Raw genomic sequence first — 23,312 nt, 5'->3', positions numbered from 1 at the left:
TCAAAGTTAGTTCAATATTTTAGACATTGGACGTACGGATTAAAATGAAAATATGATATAGACCTAAACGCAAAAAGTAGACTCCTTACATTCATTGAACACTGGAATAAGATGCCTATTCATATATTTATTTTCGCTTATTCATAACACATGGCCTTGTAAAATTGTAATGCACGTTAATGTGTAAAGAAAACCATAAATAATAATAGGGAGTAGGCCTAGTCCTATGATAAAATGTATATAAGATAATGCTTATCGAAAAAAAAATGTTATTAGTCGTATAGTCTCTTTGCAGGATATAGTGTCAAAGTTCCTGGGCAGAAGAAAAAAATATAAAAGTTGTTATTTTTCATGTTTGGCCTATCGCTATTCCACATCTTAAAGGTAATTATTTAACACAAGATATTTGAAATTCGCAGAATTATATTTTACAAAATTGCATTACCTTCACAAATTGGCAGGAAATCAGATAGTGATGTGTTAGCAAGACATGTGACTGATTCAGATCCAATAAGATTATATCCCACATCACATGAATATAAACAGGTATCTGTATAATTAATGGATTGTCCTCCATTGCATTGTGACGTCATTGTTGATAGCCGTGGTGGAAGTACAGGTATGGAACAGGATACAACTGAAATTAAACGAAGGGAGTACGTGATGTTAATGGAGAGACTTGTGAGGAAGAAATTTAGTTAAACTTTTGTACTTCTTCATTTCCAGATAGTTTTCAAAAAAATATATATATATTTTCCAAGAAAAACTAAAGCAGATTCGAACCAACACCCTGTTACAGCACCAACTCAACAACATTCTGAGCAGCATCGTCCTGTGTTATAGGCCTAAATGAATGGCAACCACTGATTCACATTCCAATCACTTGTGCCGCAGTGATTATTTCACGAAGTAGGAAAACAAAATATTTCATCAAAAACATTTATCTTCCTATAGTTTACAAATACAGTTTTAGGCCAATACATTCTCTGTATTATTAAAGTTTTTATTAATCATGCTAATATTAAAACTTAGGACTAGCTATTTATAATATACAGTCCTCTTGAACATGGGATTTGCAAGAGTAAATATCCTAGAACAAAGTTGTGAAAAAATCACCTTCACAAGTCGGCAGAAAATCTGAAAGTGATGTGTTAGCTAGACATGTAACTGATTCAGATCCAATAAGATTATATCCCTCATCGCATGAATATGAACAGGTATCTGTGTAATTGATTGATAGCCCTCCATTGCAATGTGACGTCAATGTCGATAAGCTCAGTGGAAGCACAGGTACCGAACAGGATACCACTGGTAATAGAATAAGGGGATTCGTGAGATTAATGGAGAGACCTGCGTGGAAGACAGTGAACTTCAATTTCAACAACTCCACCTATTTCTAAAACAATTGTGATATCACGCATTAAAAAAAATGCAAATTCAAAGTCAGAATTATTCTTGAAGTACAGTATAATTCTTGTTAGTTATTATGAATTAATTTGCTCATTCTCATACGGTCTTACTTCATGTACTTATGAATCATTGCGACTGCAAGCATTTAATGAATCATTTAGGAAAACTCTCTGTTCACCTCTTACTGACATGTTATATCAGGTGTTAAACAAACTATTTTTTTCTATACCTTGGCACGTTGGTAATTCCGACGACAGAAGGGCATCTTCCCCGCAAGTCGCCGTACCATTACCGATCAGATCAAAACCAACATCGCATCCGAAGTAGCAGATATCAGTAAAGTTGATGTACATTCTCTCGTAACAAGTGCTTTCAAGAGAGATCAGCCGTTCTGAGAAACTTGGCACAAAGCACTGCACAACTAAGAAATTTGTAGCAAAGTATGATGAGTTGGTTCATTATAACAAATAAACAATCTCGCATTCACAGCAAATTTATAGCCAGTTAAATATATAAATCATACGAGTTCATAAATATAAAGCTAATTTATAGTTTTATTTCATCGGTATGATTTTTTCCAACACTTTCTCGTTACTGATTAACTGAGCTCCGATCAATATTGGTTGGTTTTGTATTTGTACTTTTTGTTGCTCTAAATTAACGCTCATCTTGCCAAAATGCTTCATTGATCAAAATAGATTTCTAATGACGTCTTACAGTCTTTAACAATGTTTGTATGTAGGTTTTAGAGTCGTCAAACTGCATCAATGATTTTACAACTTTAACATGTCTAAATGAACAAATTCAAATTTGTTAGAAAATATTTCAATATATCAATTTTCCCTGTCAGAACCTTAATCAACAATCAAAATAGTGGTATTCTATTGATCACGAAGAGTATTTCAACTAAATCGCACTAGATAAACAATAATGTTGCATTTTATTTATTATTATTTACTGCAAGAGTGATAACAACAAAAAATATGCTGGTATATTACTCAGTATTACTACTCACTTCCACAGTTAGGTAATTCACTGGAGAGTTCCCCGTTCTCGAGACACGTGACCGCGCTGTTCCCTGTTAAGTTATATCCGACCTCACAATCGTACGAACATGATGTGTTGTAGACGATCTGCTCTCCTTCCGTACAATTATTAATAGTGGATGTGGTGTGCAGGAAGGATGGAAACATTGCAGGCAATTGGCACGTGACCACTGCGATAATGAAATACATAATTGTGTTCATATTATAATAATAACAATGGTCCTACCACCATGACAATTTTTCGTGTCTACAGGTATTAATGGAACTTCAGAAGCCCTACCTTCCCCATGACACGGAATCTTCTCTGGCATAACGTCTTCCACTATGTGGGTAAAACTGATTTCCTCAAATCATGCATGACAAATGTAAAGCTCACCCATGTCTATTTAATCATTTTAATACACGAACTTAATTCACATTTTGGAATGCCATTTCATGTTAAGGAAAAGATTATATATCTAAATCCCTGGATCCTTATTGCCATTCTAAGGTGGACCAGATTCACAGTGGGCGTAATAAAAAAAAATAGCGTTCATTTGAGCACATTCTCGACAAGAATACTGATGAGTGGAAAATGTCGAACGCAGAACTGAAGAGTCTTGGAGATTAAGGTTCTTAACCGATGGTTTCAGCATTGTTTCGTGTTAATTGTTAGGAACTTCAAACTACAAATTTATTCATCTACAGACTATAAGCTCATGCAGTTTCATGTTGCCTATTTACAATTTAAATTGCTCTCTTTATGGTTTAATTCAAATTGCACGAATGCATGATTACTTTGTGGAATGACAGCAATATATATTACCAAGCTTTAGACACTAATATCACAGTATTCCACTCTATTTTAAAACATTATTTGATAAACAATTAACAATATCGGATTAATTTAACTAGAAACACAGACTAATTGAACGAACCCAGATCATGAAGTTCTACTATTAATTTATAAGAATAAATGAATTTGTCATTGATTTGAATTCTCTATTCTATACATCAATGGAACTTGATCAATGGGCCTCGTAATATGGTAAAGTGACAGCTTTCGTTTACTTACATTCACAAGTTGGTAGACTGTCTGAGAGCCCATCCTCAATACACGAAACGCTTTCATTGCCTATGAGATTATACCCGACGTCGCACCCAAAGATACACGTTGTGTTGACTGTGATCATGCTCTCACCAAAGCACTGTTCCTCAGGAGGAATATCGAATTCTTGGTTTGTTGCCGATAGAGCCGTAAGATACTCTGATGGATATGACGTCACATTGCAAGTATATGCTGAATCAAAATTTAAAAAAAGAGAGTTACTTTTGTACACTGCAACAACTCTGGTGTTGATTTAACACCAGCCCGGAGTCTATATATGTCCACACCAGGGAAGTGTTAAACAACACCAGTTTCGTTTTGGTCTAACACCAGATAGTTGTTTATACAACACCAATTAGTATCAAAACAGCATCGGTTTGATTCCAAACTGGTGTTGTTTCAATACTTCTTTGGTGTGGACATATGTAGATTCCGGGCTGGTGCTAAATCAACATCGTAGTTATTAAAGTGTATTGGATTAAATAGGTTAGATTCGAATGGATAAACCATGAAATAAGGTCGGATCGAACCTACGGTGAGATGTCACCAGATGAGCAGTTACCCTGTCTGAAAATTTCAAAAGCGTAAGATTTAGTACAACTTCAACCCTGCGCATAAAGGTCTCCTTAAAATGAAATCCACTTAAAGGGATGGTCCGGGCTGAAAGTATTTATTGCTTAATAAATAGAGTAGAATTCACTGAGCAAAATGCTGAAAATTTCATCGAAATCGGATAACAAATAACAAAGTTATTGAGTTTTAAAGTTCAGCAATATTTTGTGAAAACAGTCGTCATTAATATTCATTACGTGAGTTGATGATGTCACATCTCCACTTGTTCGTTTGTATTTTATTATTATATGAAATTAGGTTTATTCAAATTTTTTCCTCCAAGAACTAGAAAAACTGGATTGACAACTGATTTAGCGCATTAGATATTTATTGCTGCAACTTATTTCATTATAAGGGAGACATATTATTCACACAAGTATAAAAAAATGAAAAAAATATGATTTTATGTATTAATAACATAAAACAGAAAGTGGAGATGTGACATCATCAGCCCACCTAATGAATATTCATGACGACTGTTTCCACAAAATATTGCTATTCTTTGAACTTCAATAACTTTATTATTTGTTATCCGATTTTGATGAAATTTTCGGCATTTTGCTCAGTGAATTCTACTTTATGTATTAAGATATAAATATTTTCAGCCCGGACCATCCCTTTAAAGCTTACTATGAGCATGAAAAAAGGTGTTCTTATCCATAAGTGTGTTATTTCTATGATTCTAGACCTATCGTTTAAACAAATTTGCTGTTGTAGAATGCCAAAATAAGATTTGAGGACTCGGTTACACAACGTGAACTCACCATGTACATTTTATATAAATTGCATTTTATAAAGCACATAAAATATTGCTTTCATTTTCTCTTAAACAAATACATACATATAGCGAGAGTGTGTATTACAGCAATTCCGTTTAACAAAAACAACATTCATTTGTTGATTAAATGTCTTGCGCGTAAGCGCCGTGGTCGAGGAGCGAGCCCCTGACTTAGTGGGATTTTGATCGATATAATTGAATGGACCATGAGAAAACCAAGTGATAATGAGGGCACTTACGAAAAACTGACAAAGTAAAGCTGCAGTTGTAGTCAGGATGATCAGTTATTGACACCACACCTTCTAGTACAGAAGGCACGCTCACTTCGATTAAGGCAATGTTTAGCATGGGAACGTACGAGGCCATCTCGTCTCCGACAACGGTCTCCAGTGAGTATTGGGTAGGCTCCTCAACGAACCAAATCACGACGACTGTCGAAATTGGCGAGAGCTGAAAAATATCTTCACAGGTTGGCTCTATCAAAGCTGTAGGCGAGTCGGAAGAAATGGCATTGTAAGGAAACATCTATGTTTGTAGAATCCTTATTAACAGTTACAGAGAACTACAAGTGCTGCCCGAAATTAATTATAAAACTGAATTTTTCAAATCATTGGTCGTATAGAAAATAAAATGTAAATATATGCAGTTCGAACTTTACCTCAATAATCCAATATATTTACACCAATGGTTAATGGATATAGTAAATCTTTTTATGATCATTGGACTGCATTGATGTAACAAATTGGCTAAAATTCAGCTGTCATAATTCGAATTAAATCAAAATAAAATAATCCAAGAACCGATAAGGAAAGCATCGCATTCAACCAGTAAGATTTCAATAATGTGACACTTAAAATTTTAAATCATTTAACACTCGAGAATGATTCTGTTTCCCCTTCAGGTTTAATTTCCAAGTTAAATTTGAAGATATAAACCTGTGAAAGAATCGCTTTCTTATTTCACTCGTCGGTAAACCTAGTAGGGAAAAGGCTTCCTATAAGAATATTTACGTGCTTCGGAAACTTATTAAATGGATATAAGGAACCTAAGAACGTTTAAGGTAATTTAAAGCTTTTAAGGGAACCTTTAAAGGTTCCAAATACGGGACAAGCATTAAACCCTCTAAAATTCCCTGTTATCTAACAGTATATACATGTACTGTTAAACTTATTTCTTCGCCATTAACAAAATTCTCACCTCCCAACGATCTCAAATCTGCATCGACTTTGGTATAATTTAGTGAGTAAAAACAAACAAACACGCAAAGCATTTATACACCTTTCAAAAATAGAGCTCCCAGAAAAGCTGCATTTTTTAAATAATCACAATCCTACCTCGCCTACATACTACACACTTACGTTCCACATATACGTAGAACATACATTGCTCCTCTTCTCTAGTGACAAGTACTGGTGTGGAACCTTGCATAAAAACTGAGCCGTTTTGCGGAGATGTCACCACGCCAACCCCGATGGACGGTAGGACAACGGTGGCCGTCTCGGAGAATGGATCTACGATGGTCGATATATTCTCCGGGCAGAATAGGTGATCTGAGGGAAACAGGGGGGGGGGGGCATGTTTTAATCATTAGATGTTAAGATGCTGCGGACATCAAATGATGTTGCATTCCACTCCTTTTCTTCTCCTGTCTCGCTTTCCATCTTTACTCATTTTTTTTTAGTATAGTCTTCTTCTCCTCGGGTCACTACACAAGTCCTGTCCGGTGGAGGGTACAACATAGGGGCCAAAGAAGGAGCGTTCACGTCGCAGTCCCTGTCGGGAATTCATCATACGAATACTTCTACTACAATACACAACTCCTACTAGTTATTATAGTGTGAATAGGCCGATAATATTTGTACCTATTCATGAGTTATTGACCAATACCCTTTATAACCAAGGGATATATCAAAGAAGAAGGAAGATTTTTTTTTCTTTAATAGAAAGATTTTATTCAAAATCAAACACGAAAGCAATTCAATTTACAGAAAAATCATGAAGCAAACATGTTTACAACAACTGTACATGCGTACTATTATCTGTTGATAAAACAAAATTATGATGTTTTTGACTAAGAACCCTTTCAATTTCACAATAGCGTTTCAATACGTTCTTAAAAGAACTAAAACACAACCGATCTCCCTTACAACGTGTCGAAAAAATAAAATATTTAGCGTAAAGAATATAACGGTTTACAGTAGAGTATTGAGCGTCAGGGCAACCGGTTCATTTAAAATGGATGCCCATTTTGTTTGCGAAGTAGGGGACTTAAAGATTTTATCAACAGAAATTATATGGATAAACTTGCATACCTTAAAAACATTATTTAAATTATACAACAAATCTTCTTGAGTTGTTCTACTCTCAACAAGATGTTGACGAAAATGTTTCCATTAATTGGGTATTGCAGAAATCAATGAATAATATTCAAGAAAATTACAATTTAACTTTATAAATGCCATTTTCGGCCGTTGCCATGGCAGCGGATTAATTTCTCCAAAATAACATACATTCCAATGTAAATGGTAAATAAACATGATATAGATGACCAAAATTATAATTTTCAGGCTCCCAATTGAATACATATGAAATTTAGAAATACTCAAGATCACCAAGATAGTTCCAATTGGTCCGTTGCCATGGCAACGGCTTGTTTTTCCCCAGAAAAATAAAATTTTGATTAAAAAAACCGTTGTAGAATATGATTTATCTTTAATTTCCCCTAATTCTACAATGCTAAACAAAGATATTTTGGTTGCTAAATGTGTAAATTACATCTCAAGCCATTGCCATGGCAACCAAATGACATCTAATTTACAAAAATAACATGGTTGACAAGACAATGTATAGGTGAAAAATACAATTGGAATTGACTTAATCTGCATGCTTAAGTTTTGACCCCCTCATTTGAACAAAAAATACAGAAAGTGTTATGCAGGAGTTCTTTATAAAGATAAAAAATATTAGTATGACATTCCCTTTGTATATACATGCAGTTTCAAATAGGCAAACTGAGTTGAACCAGATAATATGAGCTCTGTAATAAAAAATAACATTTTGTGTATAACCGTAGCATGTAGATAAAGTATAACCTCTAGATAGAAAATATGGTAGTATCGTCACGGTTGTACAAGATGTCAGAGACAACTTTAAAAAAAAGCAAAATGTGTTATACGAAATCCGTTTTCTTGGTAAGCTTCCGCCTGGTTGCACAAACCTATTTCACAGTTGAGCCCGGTAAAGGTATCCATGCAGTCACATCGGTATCCGCCATCAGCAAGGTGATTGCAAGTCCCTCCGTTTAGACAGGGGTTTGAGAGACATTCAGCTTTTCAATCAAGAAAACAGTACAAAATCTATCTTAATCTCGAGGGCAGATCCAGCATTTTTCAAAAGAAGGGTGTCTTCACTTGCGTATGGGCGACATTTTGTACTACTATTCTTTGTGGCTGGATGTGCCCCCTGCATCCACTAGTGCATTATCTGATGTGAAAAGGGCGTTTGATTATTTAATAACCTAAGCAAAACTGCTGAATAATAGGTAACATCTACATGCACAACTGAGAGATTCATAATTGATCAAACTTGATACTTCCAATCAATTTTATGAGTATCAAGAAAAATACAATTTTCATACCTACAGACTTTACTCTTATATTGATAAAGGATTGTTGGTCTTTTGTCCTACCGTGTCCTATTAAATTGGCAAAAATTTACCCCAAAAAAGGGATTTTCCAAATGTTGTCCCCCAAAATGCCCCGAAAATCACTTAATTCTATGTTATGTCGTTTTCTAGCATCAAGTTGGATTAATACCAGATATGAAGAAGATCGGAAATGTTAAGATTTGTTAGTCTTCAGCAGTTTAGTAAGGTATCCTGATGATCATCACAGTATTATTAAACATAAAGAGACGCTTGAATTCAGTTTTTTCTGACAAAATTTATTTAATGAACGTGGGTTTTTAATGGTCGGGTTTTCTGTAGAATATTTCAATTTCAATTTTTGGCACGTGTTTATAGGAATGTGCAACATGTTATAATGGCCTATAAACTTGCTTCACACATGGTACTGTAGCTGTTGGAGGATATGCCTGTCTCATACATTCTGATTGTTCTCTCGTTGTTCTTCGTCTTAATTATTCAAACTGTATTGTCTATGTTGCCTTAATACCAGGTAAAATACTAGAAATGCCAACCAAATCATCTAGGAGGGTAACTATACACTCTTGAGATGATTTTTTTTTATTGGGTAAAAATCATAGAAAATATATTCACTGTGTACATTTCTAAAATCATGTTATTACCACAACATTAGCCGCTATAAACGCTAAAGCATTAAAGGAATAAATCCACCTCCACCTAGAGTTTCCTTTTGAAAACAAAGCCGAACTGTAAGCTGGAGTTTTTAACAGTGTGATAACATTTGGAACGATTCGAATCAGCCACCATTTGCTTCAACGTTTCGTTGTGTAAACTCATGCTCATGATTTAACTTGTTATCCTGAAAGATTGTATCCGATCCCCTCGAATTTGGATTCTGACACATGCAGTACGTGCCTGCCAGGTGTACAGATAATCATCTCTTCACATCAACATCCTTCAGGAAAGATGACGAAATGACTAGTTCATGGATATTGTCATGTAGATATCATGCAAAAGAGATGATTACAGTACAATATCCAAGATCAAGTCATGTCAAGTCAACACCCAGACAAGATGATAAGATTACAGCATTTCTAGTCTCGTTGTTTCTTCAACTTTTGTAGAAGAAACGATGGTTGAGATGGTGGGATCTCGAATGTTGCCATGTCAACATCCTCCTGAAGAGATCTCAGATCTCATCATGTCCACATCAATAACAAGAGATCATCGGATGACATGATCTTGGATTTCGCCATACCTACATCCTTTAAGATATCCCCATGAAGGGAATTGGTCATCTGAACATCTCTCCTAAAGGATGCCACCATGAAAATACAATAAAAAAAAACTCCACCATAATAAACTCACCAGAAAGAGAGATAGCAGTGACAATCATATCGACATGACCATTAGGATAGTTGTCAGAGTCCTTTTGACCAGTCATGACAAGCCACATGTGGGTAGTATTCACATAAACATCATCCACATAATTTGTGTATCCCTGGATGGACATTATAACGGACTCTTCGTCAGATAGATCAGTCCCCGTTCCGATCTGCACACGCTCATCGCAACAGCCAAGAGAGATATGTTGGAACCTGATATGAAATCTAGAGTATTGGTTGGTTTGTAGAATGAAGGCATGGTATTCCCGTTCAAACAATTCCAAATCTGAGATGGCATAAGATTCCCCGTCACTGATGATGGTCGGTGAACGATCTGTCAATAACAAAATAAACAGCAGACTAAATCAGCGCACATTTTTAAAGTTAGAATAAAAGCGTATTAATTTCCCTTCAAAACTTCACTTTCATTTCATTTATTCAATGCTCCATAGAAGAGACAAGTATAACAAACCTGACACACGAAAAGAGAATAAAGAACAATATAGAGCAAATATTACACTTGTAAACTTACAACGAGAGTATTTTCAGAGGCAGAAATGTTAAAACTTACAAAGAACCATATCTTTATCATCTACATTAAAAAAATAGATTCATGAAAAATTGCTTTGTAAAAGGTACATATATGTAAAAAAAAATGTACCCACATCTATATCCACAAAGATTCCTCTCTAAAGTTTTGGTAAAACAGATCAAGTACTTATCCTCAAGTACATGCCAATCTTTTAAAAGTGTAGCTGCCAATGAATCTTTTTCGAACAGTCGATTACCTTTGTGCGTTATTCGTAGTTAATTAGCTATTAGCATAATCTATTATGACACCTAAAATATTTAAGGCATTTTTTTTTCTTTCGTGGTTGCATTTTATATCAGATTAAAAAACAAAAACAAAATAAATTAATTAAGGACGGTAAATAGAGACCAGGGCCTCATCTTACAGTGAGTTACGATTGATCCGATCAAACCTCAACTATATGGAAATCCATCATCTTCATATTTTTTCCACAGTAAATTTGCACATCGTCCTTGGTATACAAAGGGGAGCACACTGAATTGTCAAGACATCAATATATGTATAAATATACAATATCGAGAAAACATTTGAAAACAAACATGAATTGTAGATTTTGACGATACTGGCTTGCCATAGTTGTGATTGATCGGATCAATCGCAACTCTTTATAAGACGGGGCCCTGGTCACACTTAATTTTCTCCCATATCATCATCCTGTATGTGAGGTTGGGTTCTACTTTAATTGAAAGTATATATTTACATATTCTCTTGCTTATTCTATAATTAGCTTTATATCCGTTCGATATGAGTAAATCCCAACCTCACCATTTATTTTTACCCAATCCAGGGAGGGGGGTATCTTGATTTAACTTAGAACGGTTCTTCAGTTTCATATATCTAGTATCTAGACCCCTTAACATTATGTTTTGAGCTTAATCTTGACTTAACCAACTAATACCATTGGCATTCACATGATCGATTATTCTTTACGAGTTAGACACAAATGGCGCCTCTTTTTTTCGGATTCTTTAGTATGTAAGTCTTGTTATAGCTGTTTAAATGTAATAGCAGTCTAACGGTCCCTTACCACATGTTGTTTCGTCTCCGTAATCGTCGCATTCGTACCGTCCATTACATGCGTAATCTGAAGGCACACTTGCTCTTGAATCCTTGCATGGTATCCACCCTACATAATATATGATATTAAATAGAAAAGAAGGTTATATTCTACATATAAGATCAGTGAAATTTCGAGGAAAAAAAATGAAATAAAATTACAAAAGCTTTAGCGGATACCAGCTCGCGAGGTGAAAAGGGGGTCCCAGTTGTGCTTAAATAAGAATGAATAATTAAAGATAAGTCAAATTACCATGTCTACATAATCTCATAATGCCTTGCAAAATTGATTTTCGATCGAAAGTACGTTCTCAAAGAGTCCAATCCCCACCAAATACCCTTTCATTTTGGGTTAAATAAGTGAAGACGTGATTACAAGGTAAAGTTGCGTGTCTTACAAAAGTTATTTTTTCTTGTTTGTTTTTGTTTTAAAAGTTTGAATTTGATCTCGACTTTATGGGGGACAATTACCTCTGGAGTTTTGTCAAGCTCAAATCTCTTATGCACATTTGTATTCATTATATTTTCACCGAAACGATTATAGTCCCGACTGTACTTACGACCGTATACGCAGTGGTGGAGAATTTTATAAACTTTCATCTTTTACTGAACTTTTACAAAATTCACCAAAAGTGTACATACATGTAGAATCCTCCAATTTCACATTAAAACATGCAAAAACGCCCTATGACAAGCTCCGTCAAACTCGAGTTTCTTTTAAAAAAAATATGTATGCGTCTCGCCACTCCCCTTCCCCTTTTCCAGGGGGGGGGGGGGGGGCTGCGTACAACCATGAATGTGTCCACTTGTGTACATTCTTTCAAATCATTAACAAGAAATTGTTTTGAAATAATAACAACCCCTGTTTTCGTATCGTAATAAAGAAGTTTCCGTTTGTATGAAAACATTACGCATAGATGAATCCTCATTTCAACTTTTTTATCCTACCCACTCAGAAGCAACTCGCTCAGACCACAATTATATGGCCCAATAAACTTGCTATTAAAGTGAAAAATACTTTAAAATCAATGAATTTATGACATGACAAGTTATTATTGGCTACCACATTAACCTTGGCCTACGCTAATGCGTGTAGAATTAGGGCTAAATATTGGTCATAATTATTTCGATTATAAACTTAATAAGAATGGGTGGGTTTCTTATTCAAAATATTTTTTTAAGATTGATATTATTCACGCTTCGGCTTTATGACGGTCCTTAAATTGCGAAAATTACATTGACTTATTCTTACAAACGAACGAACGCCTCCTTAGTCATATATATTCTAACGATCTAGGCGGGGAAGGAGTTTGAGGGGTAAATTCAAATAGCCCGGGCCTTTCCGGGATATTTTAGCGGTACGGAACCATCGCTCAAATAATACACTTGTATCAGTCTAATTCATGTCAATTAAATACTCACCGGACATGTTAACGGCATTTATGTATAAATTAAGTTCGTCGTAGTCACCATATCCAACAAACTGCGGACCAATCAAAACAATCCATATTTCTTGGCTGTCAACATACAACTCTTCATATCTTCTATAGTACAACCGATAAGTAGTCTTGGTAGTGAATGTTTGAACACCTGACTCCTGGTTGGTTGAATCTTTTCCTGTCCCAATAATAATAGTGAACACTCCATCATGTCCACAGTAATAGTCAAAGCATTCCACGTATGTATACAGGTCAACACGAAAGCCATTTCCAGTGTTCGTTTCGAAGAGCCAATCTCTGTAAAGTCGTTGATAATCGTAGTCCCAAGGGTAGACACTAAAGTAAAACGTCTCGTTGTTTATAAGTATTGCAGATTCGTCTAGTGGTAATAGAATAATAAGTTTAATTGTAAATATAGCAATTTCGTCAGGTTAATTTGACATATTGAACAAGAACATAATATACCTTAAATTTATTAGAATGGCTAGCGCTTTCTTCTGTGCGTTTCATAAACGTTTCCAATTTTGTTTAACATGTGAATACGAAAGAAGAAAACAATGTGTTTATGAAGTTAGAATTATTTAATAAAGATTATCAAGAAAGTAAGCAATTTTAGATTAATGTTGTATATCATCTATATATATATATATATATATATATATATTTATATATATATATATATATATATATATATATATAAATATATATATATATATCCCTCTCATGAATATTCATGAGTATTCTAGATAAACGATTGGTCAATTTGAGATCATCAGATCATGTGAAAAAGTATAATTTCAAAAGGAAACAAAAATCGCTGAAAATAGTTCCGTAAAATTTTCTTATATAGCTCCCTATAATTATTTTCATTTAATTTGTAGCTGTCCTCGATAACCCTGCCACCTCTCCCTGCCAACACAAGCAGTGCATCTGTGTAATTTTGTCTGAAGGAGAGCAGCAATGGACATCTCTACTTTGATAACAGGGTTATAACAGGGTTAGTCCTACAACATCGTTGGAGTAAGTAAAGTAAGTAAACTTGCGTGGAGAACACTGCGCATGCTCCGCCCGATAGGTTCTCTCAAGAGAGAACTGCATATGCTCCCTGTATCCGCGAAAAATGCCAGCGCTCGCTCGATATCTGGAAAATCAATGTGGAATTAGGTCTCGTTTAATGATGAAGTATTACAGTTCAATGACTGTCCCCAAAAGTTCCCAGAGCTATTATCCCTTTTGTTCTCTTTATTGATTTCTTTCACAACATATACAGTAGTTTATTTGATGTGAGCGCTAGTGTTATCGCGTCGATTGCATGAAAAACACGTTTGAGGTATTTCCCGAAATGTTTCTATTGTGACGTACATGGAACAGAGCTGCAGCTAGAATTTTGGGTTAATCAGAGAGCGAGAATGATGATGAATGCAATCTCTGATGGCGAATCCATATAGACTATATGATATAACAGATATTGCCTGATCTTATATATATATATATATATATATATATAACGATATTACATTCCGCGTGTTGGACACAGATGAGACCAAAGAGGCAAAGAAGTAACATACCTTTGTATCCCTGACGAATACGTGAGGTTTGTGTCGAAAGTTTGGAGAATACTTGCACTTGAATATTCGCTCCGAATGGGTTAATCATGAAGAGCACATGCATTTTAGCTAAGAAGATTGAATTGAAGATATTTTTCCTTTCTACCAAGTTTCCTTTGCCAAAACACTCCCACGAGTGCCACTGCCCACCTCCCCCGCACACATAGGCCATTGCTGGATAGCTGCTTTACATGAAGGCCTATCATGTACGTAAACTTTCATTTCAAGTATTATGTATCAGAGCTTCATTTTAAAATTCCTTTGTTTTAAAGATAATGGGATGCAAATTACCATAATTCTGTTTGAATGAAATTTGTGCTGTATAAAGTCATAATTTGTTCAATTTATATTCCCAAACAGGTGCGGATCCAGGATTTTCCAAAAGGGGTGCACAATTTCCGGGGACATCCCGATAGACCGCGGGTCCGATAGACCGCGGGTCCGTTAGACCGCGGGTCCGATAGACCGCGGGTCCGATAGTCCGCGGGTCCGATAGACCGCGGGTCCGATAGTCCGCAGTGTGTGTAAAATTATGATCAGATATATCAAATGCCATCGAGAGGTCCAAAGGTAAAATGATACGAGGCCATGGGGTTCTATCAGGTGCGGATCCATGGGGGCCGAGGGAGAACTGCCTCACCCCCCCCCCACCCCCAGCTCAAAAAAGAGGGAGGAAGAGGAAAAAGGGAAAGAATAAGAAATAAAAGAGGAAGATGGGAAAAGAAGAGAATAGAAAAGAGAGTAAGAAGGAGAAAGGAAGAGAAGAAAAAAAAGAGAAGAAAAAGGGGAAAGGAAAGACAAAGAAAAGGGAGAAGAAAAGGGGAAAGAAGAGAAAAAAAGAGAGGAGGGGAAAGGAAGAGAAGAAAAGAAAGGAGAAAGGAAAAGGAGGAAAAATATTTTTTTTAAAGAAGGAAGAGAAGAATATTTAAATAGAGAGGAAGATGGGAAAAAAGATCAGAAGAGAGAGAGAGAAAAAGAGAAGAAAAAAAGAGAGTAAGGGGGGAAAGAAAAGATGGGGGTAAAGAGAAGAAAAGGGGAAAGGAAGACAAGAAATGAGAGAAGAAAAGGGGGAAATAAAGAGAAGAAAAAGAGAGAGAGAGGAGGAAAAGAAGAGAAGAAGAAAAGGGAAGAGGAAGAGGGGGAAAGAAAAAGAGAAAGGAAGGAAGGGGAATGAGGATAAGAGAAAGAAAAAGAGAAAGAAAAGGAGATGGGAAACGGAAGAGGGAGATGTTGACCTGGACGTCGATTTGATGGCGCCAAAATGACGTTCGAACTATGGGGCGCCGAACTGATGTTTAAACTGGGAGGGGGCGCCAAATTGATGTTCGAACTATGGGAGCGCCGAATTGATGTTCGATCTATATAGCGGGGCACCAAATTGATGTTCGAACTAGGGGAGCGCTAATTTGAATTCTGACCATAATGCGACAAATATATGTTTCAGAGAGGGGGAGGGAGGGCAAAGTTATATTTCACATGGGGGCGCCAAGTTTATATTCAACCGAGGACGCCAAACTGACCTTGAACTTAGGGGGCTTCATACAAATTCATTTTCGACCGGGGGCGCAACATTGCTCGTATTGCCTGTTTATAGTGAAATATATGTCCTGCCCCAAAAACTTAAATTAATGCGGCTGAATTAAAATATCCCGTTTTTACGATAACAGACAAAAACAATGTTTTCGAGTTTTAAGTCTGTTTAGCGAGATAGACACCCTGTTCATGGTCACAAAAAGGGTTATTATCAAATTCAGCTCGCGCTACGCGCTCGCAATATTTGATTAATGAGGTATGCATTCTCTGCATCAATCCCACATGTAAGTGTTAGTGTTTTTCAAGTCAACATACATAGGTCGATCCAGGGGGCAAAGATTTTGCCCCCCCTTCCCATGGTGGCGCAAAAAAGGGGGTAAGAAACAGAAAAAAAGAAGAGAAAAAGGACAAGCAATTAGAATAGGAATAATACCTTAGTCCTTCTTAAGTCACTACATTTTGTAGTGTACCTTATGTTTAAATACTTATGTTTGATATTTAATTTGATCTTTGATACACTATGTTTACGAATACATTTGTTATGTATATTATGTTATCTGTTTTAAAAGTGGAATCAATAAATGAATGAAATGAATGAATGAAAAAAAAAAAAATTAGCTTGCGCTTCGCGCTGGCATCAATAAATTGTTTAGTTATATACGCATCCCGACCTTACATTTGTTTATGCGAACGAGAAACACTTGCTGAAAATATTTGATATTCTAACCTGACAACTGAAAATGTATTTTTCATTTCATCATTATAAAAGTTTTCAGCTAGCGCTTCGCGGTCGCATTCATTTCTTAATAGATATGCATCGTGTTTATCATAACAACTACTAACATAGGCGGATCCAGGCTGCCCGAGGGCAACCTCCTCCCTATTGACAGAGCAAATACATTGGGAAAAACGGGGAAAGAAATGAGAAAAAAAGAAGACGAAACATAAAAGGAGGAAGACGAGTGAATAAAATAAGGTCAGGAGAAGACTTGGAAAACAATTTTTAAAAGTCTTTAATGTCACTATATTTAAGTTTCGCTCGCGCATCGCGCTTGCATTGCCTGTTCGATGAGATCTATATCTTGCTCAATAGGCTGATATGTAGTTTAAAATATCAAGTTTTGATATCAATATACAAAACATAATTCAGTTCGGACATCGATCTTTCATTATTTTGTTTTATTTACCAATTTATGTTTTTAAGTGCTCTGGAAAATGTCCGTTTTATGGTTTGAATCAACATTTGCAACATTTTGTGCGCTCGCACTATTTGCCAAGTAGGCCTACCTATTGTCTTTTTGTATTTTATATAAGATTCTCTTTATATAATTTTTCAGATGTCTCGATTTAAAAATAAATAAATAAGGCCCATAAGCTAGCGCTGTGCGCTCGCATTTTGATTGGTGAGTTATGTATACCTATATATTAATTCTATAACAAACTACTTAAATCCCCCCCCCCCATTAAAAAATTCCGGATCGCGATTTGCGCTCGCATTATTTGCTAAAAATATATCAGCCAATGAATCCTATTCATAATTACAAAATACTTAAAATATCCAGTTTTCAGGCCTCATGCACTGTCAACAAATTTCACACACTCATTAGGCTTAACAGATTAATAAATATGAAATAAAATTTGTATGAATTCATATCTAAATTGTCACTTTTTTATAAATAAATATCGACAAGTTTTAGGAAAGGAAATAGAAGATAGTCATCATTCGTATATTATGACAAAATGTCCTTAGGCCTAAAATGTCTCGATCCTAGGTCAAAATAATAATAAAATATCAGCTCGAACTTCGCGCTCGCATTATTTATATAGTGCTATCAAATTTCCCTATATACACAGTGCTGTAAACAGTGCTTAAATTGACCCTTTTCATATCGGAATTTCAAATATTATTTTCAGCTCGGGCTCTGCACTCGCATTATTGATTTTTATGATGAAAAATGAAATGTATTCAGATTGCCAGGATTCTGTCTAACTCTAAAAGACGCGCACGCATGTTTTTTTAGATACAAAGCTTGATCTTATTCAAAACGTGCTAAAGTTATCCAGTTTCGTATCAGAATATCAAAAAATTTCTGCTCGCGCTTTGCGCTCGCATTATCATTGTAGGAAGATACAAAAAATTACCCATCCTTTTTCATGATTGACAAACATGAATCGAATGTCCCATTGGGAGATTTGAAATCTCATCTTTTTAGGTTGGAATATCAAAAATAATCAGCTCGCGCTTCGCGCTCGCATTATTTAATCGTTGAAATATGTATCGTCTTAATGGCTAACTGCAAAACATCCTTAACAGGTCCCTTTTCGACCAGGCCAGAACGAATATTTAACATTTCTGCTCGCGCTTCGCGCTCGTGGTAATTATCTAGTTACATACGCGTCCTGTTCAGGTTCACAAACATTGCCAAACATTGGACAAAATACATGAAATTTCATTTTTATATTACGTAGGGCTTAAGAGATTATTACAAATTTATGTTGCTTATAAAGTAAATCTAGGAAATTACTGTTAGGACATGGGCGTTTTGTTTCCCCCCCCCCAAAAAAAAAAAAAACAGAGAGAATCAAGACTAAGAAAAAATAGAGAGATAAAGGAAAGGGATTAGGATGAAATATAATATTATTTTCCAAATATTATGTCAAAATCTATCACAACCTTGTATTTTTGTAATAAAAATGTTAGCATATTTGCATGCTCGCTTCGCTCACTGGCAACTTCTTATTAATCTTTATGCGATACACCAAATCGAGCTCCCTTGATATTGTTGGCTCATTACGGCACTGGGACAACCCCTTCAAAGAAAAAAAAAATCAACTTTGAGCGGCCGATCGGGGAAAATATGGGTGAAAAAATGGCCCCTCCCCCTATTGACGGAAGCTGGGTCCATGGAGCTATAATAGCTCTATGCTGGGTCCATCCCTGACTTAGGCTTTCAGGATATAATACATGAAAAATCTATTTTTAAAAAATCAGATCGCGCTTCGCGTTCTCATTATTTATTTAGGCCTTGTGAGATACCTCAATGTGTTTTTAAGAATGAAATCTCAGATTTTCTTTAACGTCTACCCCCCCCCATTTCATTTTTTAACTTGGTGCCGTCGCCACCTCCCCCCCCCCCCCCCCCCCCCCCCGTGCACCCATGCTGAATAAATACGTCACTGATGAGGAGAATTAGTCGATTGCTTCGAGAGTGCATTATTCCCAAGAAGTTATCATTAATATTATTAAAGGGTATTCTAAAACCACAGTACAGAAACTACAGCTCCCGTTCACACAATACTCTAGTAGGGCCTACTCTGGTTAGAAGTTAAACCAAATTGAACCCCCCCAAAAAAAAATCGCTCATGCTTCGCGCTCCCATTGATATTACATTATATATTCGTGGATTTTTTTTTTTTAAGAACACGTGAAAAAGTGGTCTTTGTTTTTTTTAATGTGATTATAAGATAATTCAAAATCCATTTCAGGCACTTAAGTTAGCCTGGCCGGGAAGGAGTGGGCGCCATTTTTTCGAAAAGTACACATGGGCGCCAAAAATCAGGTCAAATTTGGCCCCCCCTCCCTCCCCACGAAATCCTGGGTTCTATAACAATAATCCAATTAGGGCAATCACCCCCTGACAACTACTTCAAGGAAAATATTATCCCCATATTTTTACCGCCGGGGACTGTTGCCCCCCGGAAATTTACCCTCCAGACAATTACCCCGGAAAATTACCCCTAGTACGGAGCCTTGAAAATGCCATTAACGTGACGACATGGCATGGTACTTTATCTTGCCATGTGTTAATTAATCATTGGCGGCGGAAGGCAAAAAAATTTAGGGCGGGGGTTCCACCTAAAATTTTGGGATGGACACAGGTAAAAAAAATTTGACAAGCAAATCAACCAAAATTTATAGGAGGGACCACCAAAAAATTTTGACAAGAAAAAAAAGGTTATCAACCAAAATTAGGGGGGGGGACAAAAATATTTTAGGGGGTCCACCTCAATTTAGGGGGAAACGTAGAAAACAAATTGACAAGCAAAAAAAGGTTCTCAACTAAAAATCTAGGGGGGGGGGCCGTCCCCCACCTCAAATTTAGGGGGAAAAGGTCCCCCCCCCCCCCCCCGCTTCCGGCGCCTAAGTAATTAATATAACGCTTATTATTTCGACATAGCGATATATTCTATCTTGTCAAGTCGATATGTCCACATGGCGAGATATGAAGTGTACAAGTCTCGGCGAGAATCCCGATATATACATGTTGACATGTAACTTATTTAAGTCGACTTGGCAAGATAAAATATTTCGCCATGTTGACATATAACTTTTTATAAGTGGACTGACTTGGCAGGATAACGTATCGCGCCATGCGGACATAATAAGCTTATTTAGTCGACATGGCAAGATAAAGTATCTCGCCATATCGTCAAGTCGACGGCATTTTAGAGGCTCCGTATGGCGTCTAGAGGGTAAATTTCCGGGGGGGGGGTAACAGTCCCTGACGATAAAAATATGGGGATAATATTTTCCTTGAAGTAGATGTCAGGGGGCGATTGTCCTTTGGGTCATCGTTATAGAACCCCATGGACTCGTATCATTGACCTTTTGACCTCTTGATGACATTGGATCTCACTATATCCTGATCATAATTTTACACACACCGCGGACTATCGGACCCGCGGTCTATCGGACCCGCGGACTATCGGACCCGCGGTCTATCGGACCCGCGGTCTATCGGACCCGCGGTCTATCGGACCCGCGGTCTATCGGACCCGCGGACTATCGGACCCGCGGTCTATCGGACCCGCGGACTATCGGACCCGCGGTCTATCGGGCTGTAACCCAATTTCCGAGGGATAATTTGATAAGCAAGAAAAAGGGTTTTTAACCCCAAATTAAGGATAGATCGTCCCCGAAAAAAATTGACCAGCAAAAAAAATAAAGAAAGGTTTTTTAATAAAAAATAACGACATTGCGTCCCTGAAGAAAATAACATTACATTGACATTAACCAATATGTTTTTGCTTCTCAAAAAATGGGGGCACTGCCCCCCCCCCCCCCTCCATCCGCCAGTGGTCCCGAATGATACTTGTCACGAGAGTCACACTCCTGTGTCACGTGAGTTTCATTTTCAAATTGCACTCGAATCAAAACTTAAAGTCAGGCGTTTATGAATATTTAAAATAATAGTTCCCGATGTTTCAAAATACTCTCCAAAATGTTATCAAAATCTGGCGAGTATCTTCTGAGGAGATTACAGACAAATACAGTAAATACACCAATATAGAGATATTACACTAACGAAATCCCACAAAAAAGTATGAACTTACTGCATGACGATTCATCTTCATAATTGCTGCAGTCATACCTTCCATTACACAGTCTACTTTGAGGAATTCCGATATGGGAGTTTCCCGGGCAGGTATACAAGTCTGATTTGAGAGACAAAAATTAATTGAGACATTAAAATCACTAAACGTCGTTGTTTTCTACAGGCCTAGATATTTTTTTATAATAGATCCGCCAGGTAGGCTATTAATGAACATACAAACACCAATGTGTATGAGCTCTCTCTCACACACACATACCCATCCACATACCCACCCTTACAAACATTTGCAGTTCAATGTAGTGATGTAGAAAAACAAAGTTAGAAGCGCTATATTAATGCAATAATTGTTATTATTATATATCTTTATTACTATTATTATGATTATCATTATTATCATTATTATTATCATAATTATTGTTATTATCACTGTACACCCAAATTGGTCATTAAAATTGTTAACCATTTAACACATTATACGACTTGTTAATTCATGTTGATGCCAAAAGTACGAAGACGGTTAAATCATCGAACTTGAACTGGATTAGTTGTAATCAATTGTGGAGGATTCAAAATTAAAGAAATTGTTAAATTGTGCTCTTATCACTGCTTAACGAAATACCGTGATGATCACAATTATTATTGCTATCATTGCATTTTTGAAAGAACTTTGAATACTATCGTGTTAGATATACTTTGCATCCTGGAAAGCAGGGGAGTGCGTGCCATGTTCAGAGTGCAAATCGTCTTTTTTTCTCTCTTTTTTTGACTAAACTTTAAAAGTAAATGACTAATGAGCCGAAATACATTTTTCGCATTGAGAGGTATCAAAACATAATTATCATTCCCTCGAGGTAAAAGTTAATGCAAATAATAATGTCTATCCTCGAAAATGACGTGAAGGACCACAAGTAAGAATATCTTTATGAAAAGAGTTTGAAACTTTTAGCTTACAATTTCATTGCTGCAAGAAGTTAATCCTTCACTCAACCCAGGCGAGGTGAAGGGGTACGAGCGAGCAATTTCTTAAAACACCGTGAACATCGGAATCGATAACTTATTAGCTCGGCCGGGGTGATGTATATGAGCACATTGAGCACTCAACACGTTGGATATATGCAAAACTAAAATACCTTATAATAATCATCATTACTGCAAGAATTCTAGAATGATACACTGCTTACCTGGTATATCAACCGAAGTGACATTGAATTCCATAGACCCATACGCATGGTAAACACCACCGATGATGGCAGTCCATATTTCATTCGTCGTCACATACACATCATAGTCATTGGAGAAATAATAGTAGTTACTGGTCGAGGACCATTCATAGATTGGACTTGAGTTGTTACGTGTACCAATTGCAATACGAGCTCTGTACCCATCCCCGTAGTCGGAGGAGCCGAAATGCACTCGGAATCCCAATGTTGAATTCGTTTGAAGTATCGTAGTATTATATGATCTACGTGCAGCATTTACAACCTTTATGCCAAACGATTCTCCTTCATGCAAAACTACCTCTGCGTTATCTTTGAAATACAAACCAAAACAACATCAATTACTACTTGGGGAAAATAACTAAATAACATTATTAGATTATGTATATTGCATTTACATTATGGGGAATACAATCTCGGTGGTTCCTTAGACCCCCATTTCAGGGTTTCATGGGGCAACCCCCCTCAAAAAATTATTTGAGTACCCCCCCCCCCCCGGAATACAATATATGAGGGTAGGCACAAAGTGAAGAGCTTCAGGTATTTTTTGTATCGACAAAGAGCAGACCTC

General features: G+C 36.5%; 1 protein-coding gene across 1 annotated transcript in view; it reads right to left on the bottom strand.

The window, feature by feature from the left end:
• The window catches only part of LOC129271815 (sushi, von Willebrand factor type A, EGF and pentraxin domain-containing protein 1-like), a 46,132-nt gene that overhangs the window by 13,856 nt on the left and 8,964 nt on the right, over window positions 1-23,312 (bottom strand). The window contains exons 7-19 of the mRNA XM_064107022.1: window positions 22,706-23,053; window positions 21,523-21,624; window positions 13,032-13,427; window positions 11,581-11,679; window positions 9,945-10,295; window positions 8,151-8,261; window positions 6,292-6,483; window positions 5,173-5,418; window positions 3,511-3,735; window positions 2,426-2,626; window positions 1,640-1,831; window positions 1,117-1,308; window positions 446-637 (exon numbers count right to left, since the gene is read on the bottom strand). Of these exons, the coding sequence (XP_063963092.1) occupies window positions 446-637; window positions 1,117-1,308; window positions 1,640-1,831; window positions 2,426-2,626; window positions 3,511-3,735; window positions 5,173-5,418; window positions 6,292-6,483; window positions 8,151-8,261; window positions 9,945-10,295; window positions 11,581-11,679; window positions 13,032-13,427; window positions 21,523-21,624; window positions 22,706-23,053 (2,847 nt within the window). The remainder of the gene's footprint in view (window positions 1-445; window positions 638-1,116; window positions 1,309-1,639; window positions 1,832-2,425; window positions 2,627-3,510; window positions 3,736-5,172; window positions 5,419-6,291; window positions 6,484-8,150; window positions 8,262-9,944; window positions 10,296-11,580; window positions 11,680-13,031; window positions 13,428-21,522; window positions 21,625-22,705; window positions 23,054-23,312) is intronic.

This window comes from Lytechinus pictus, chromosome 11 (genome assembly GCF_037042905.1).
Source record: "Lytechinus pictus isolate F3 Inbred chromosome 11, Lp3.0, whole genome shotgun sequence".
NCBI classification, from domain to species: Eukaryota; Metazoa; Echinodermata; class Echinoidea; order Temnopleuroida; family Toxopneustidae; genus Lytechinus; species Lytechinus pictus.
The sequence above is the reverse complement of the archived record's forward strand: the minus strand, read 5'-3'. Positions and strand labels throughout refer to the sequence as shown.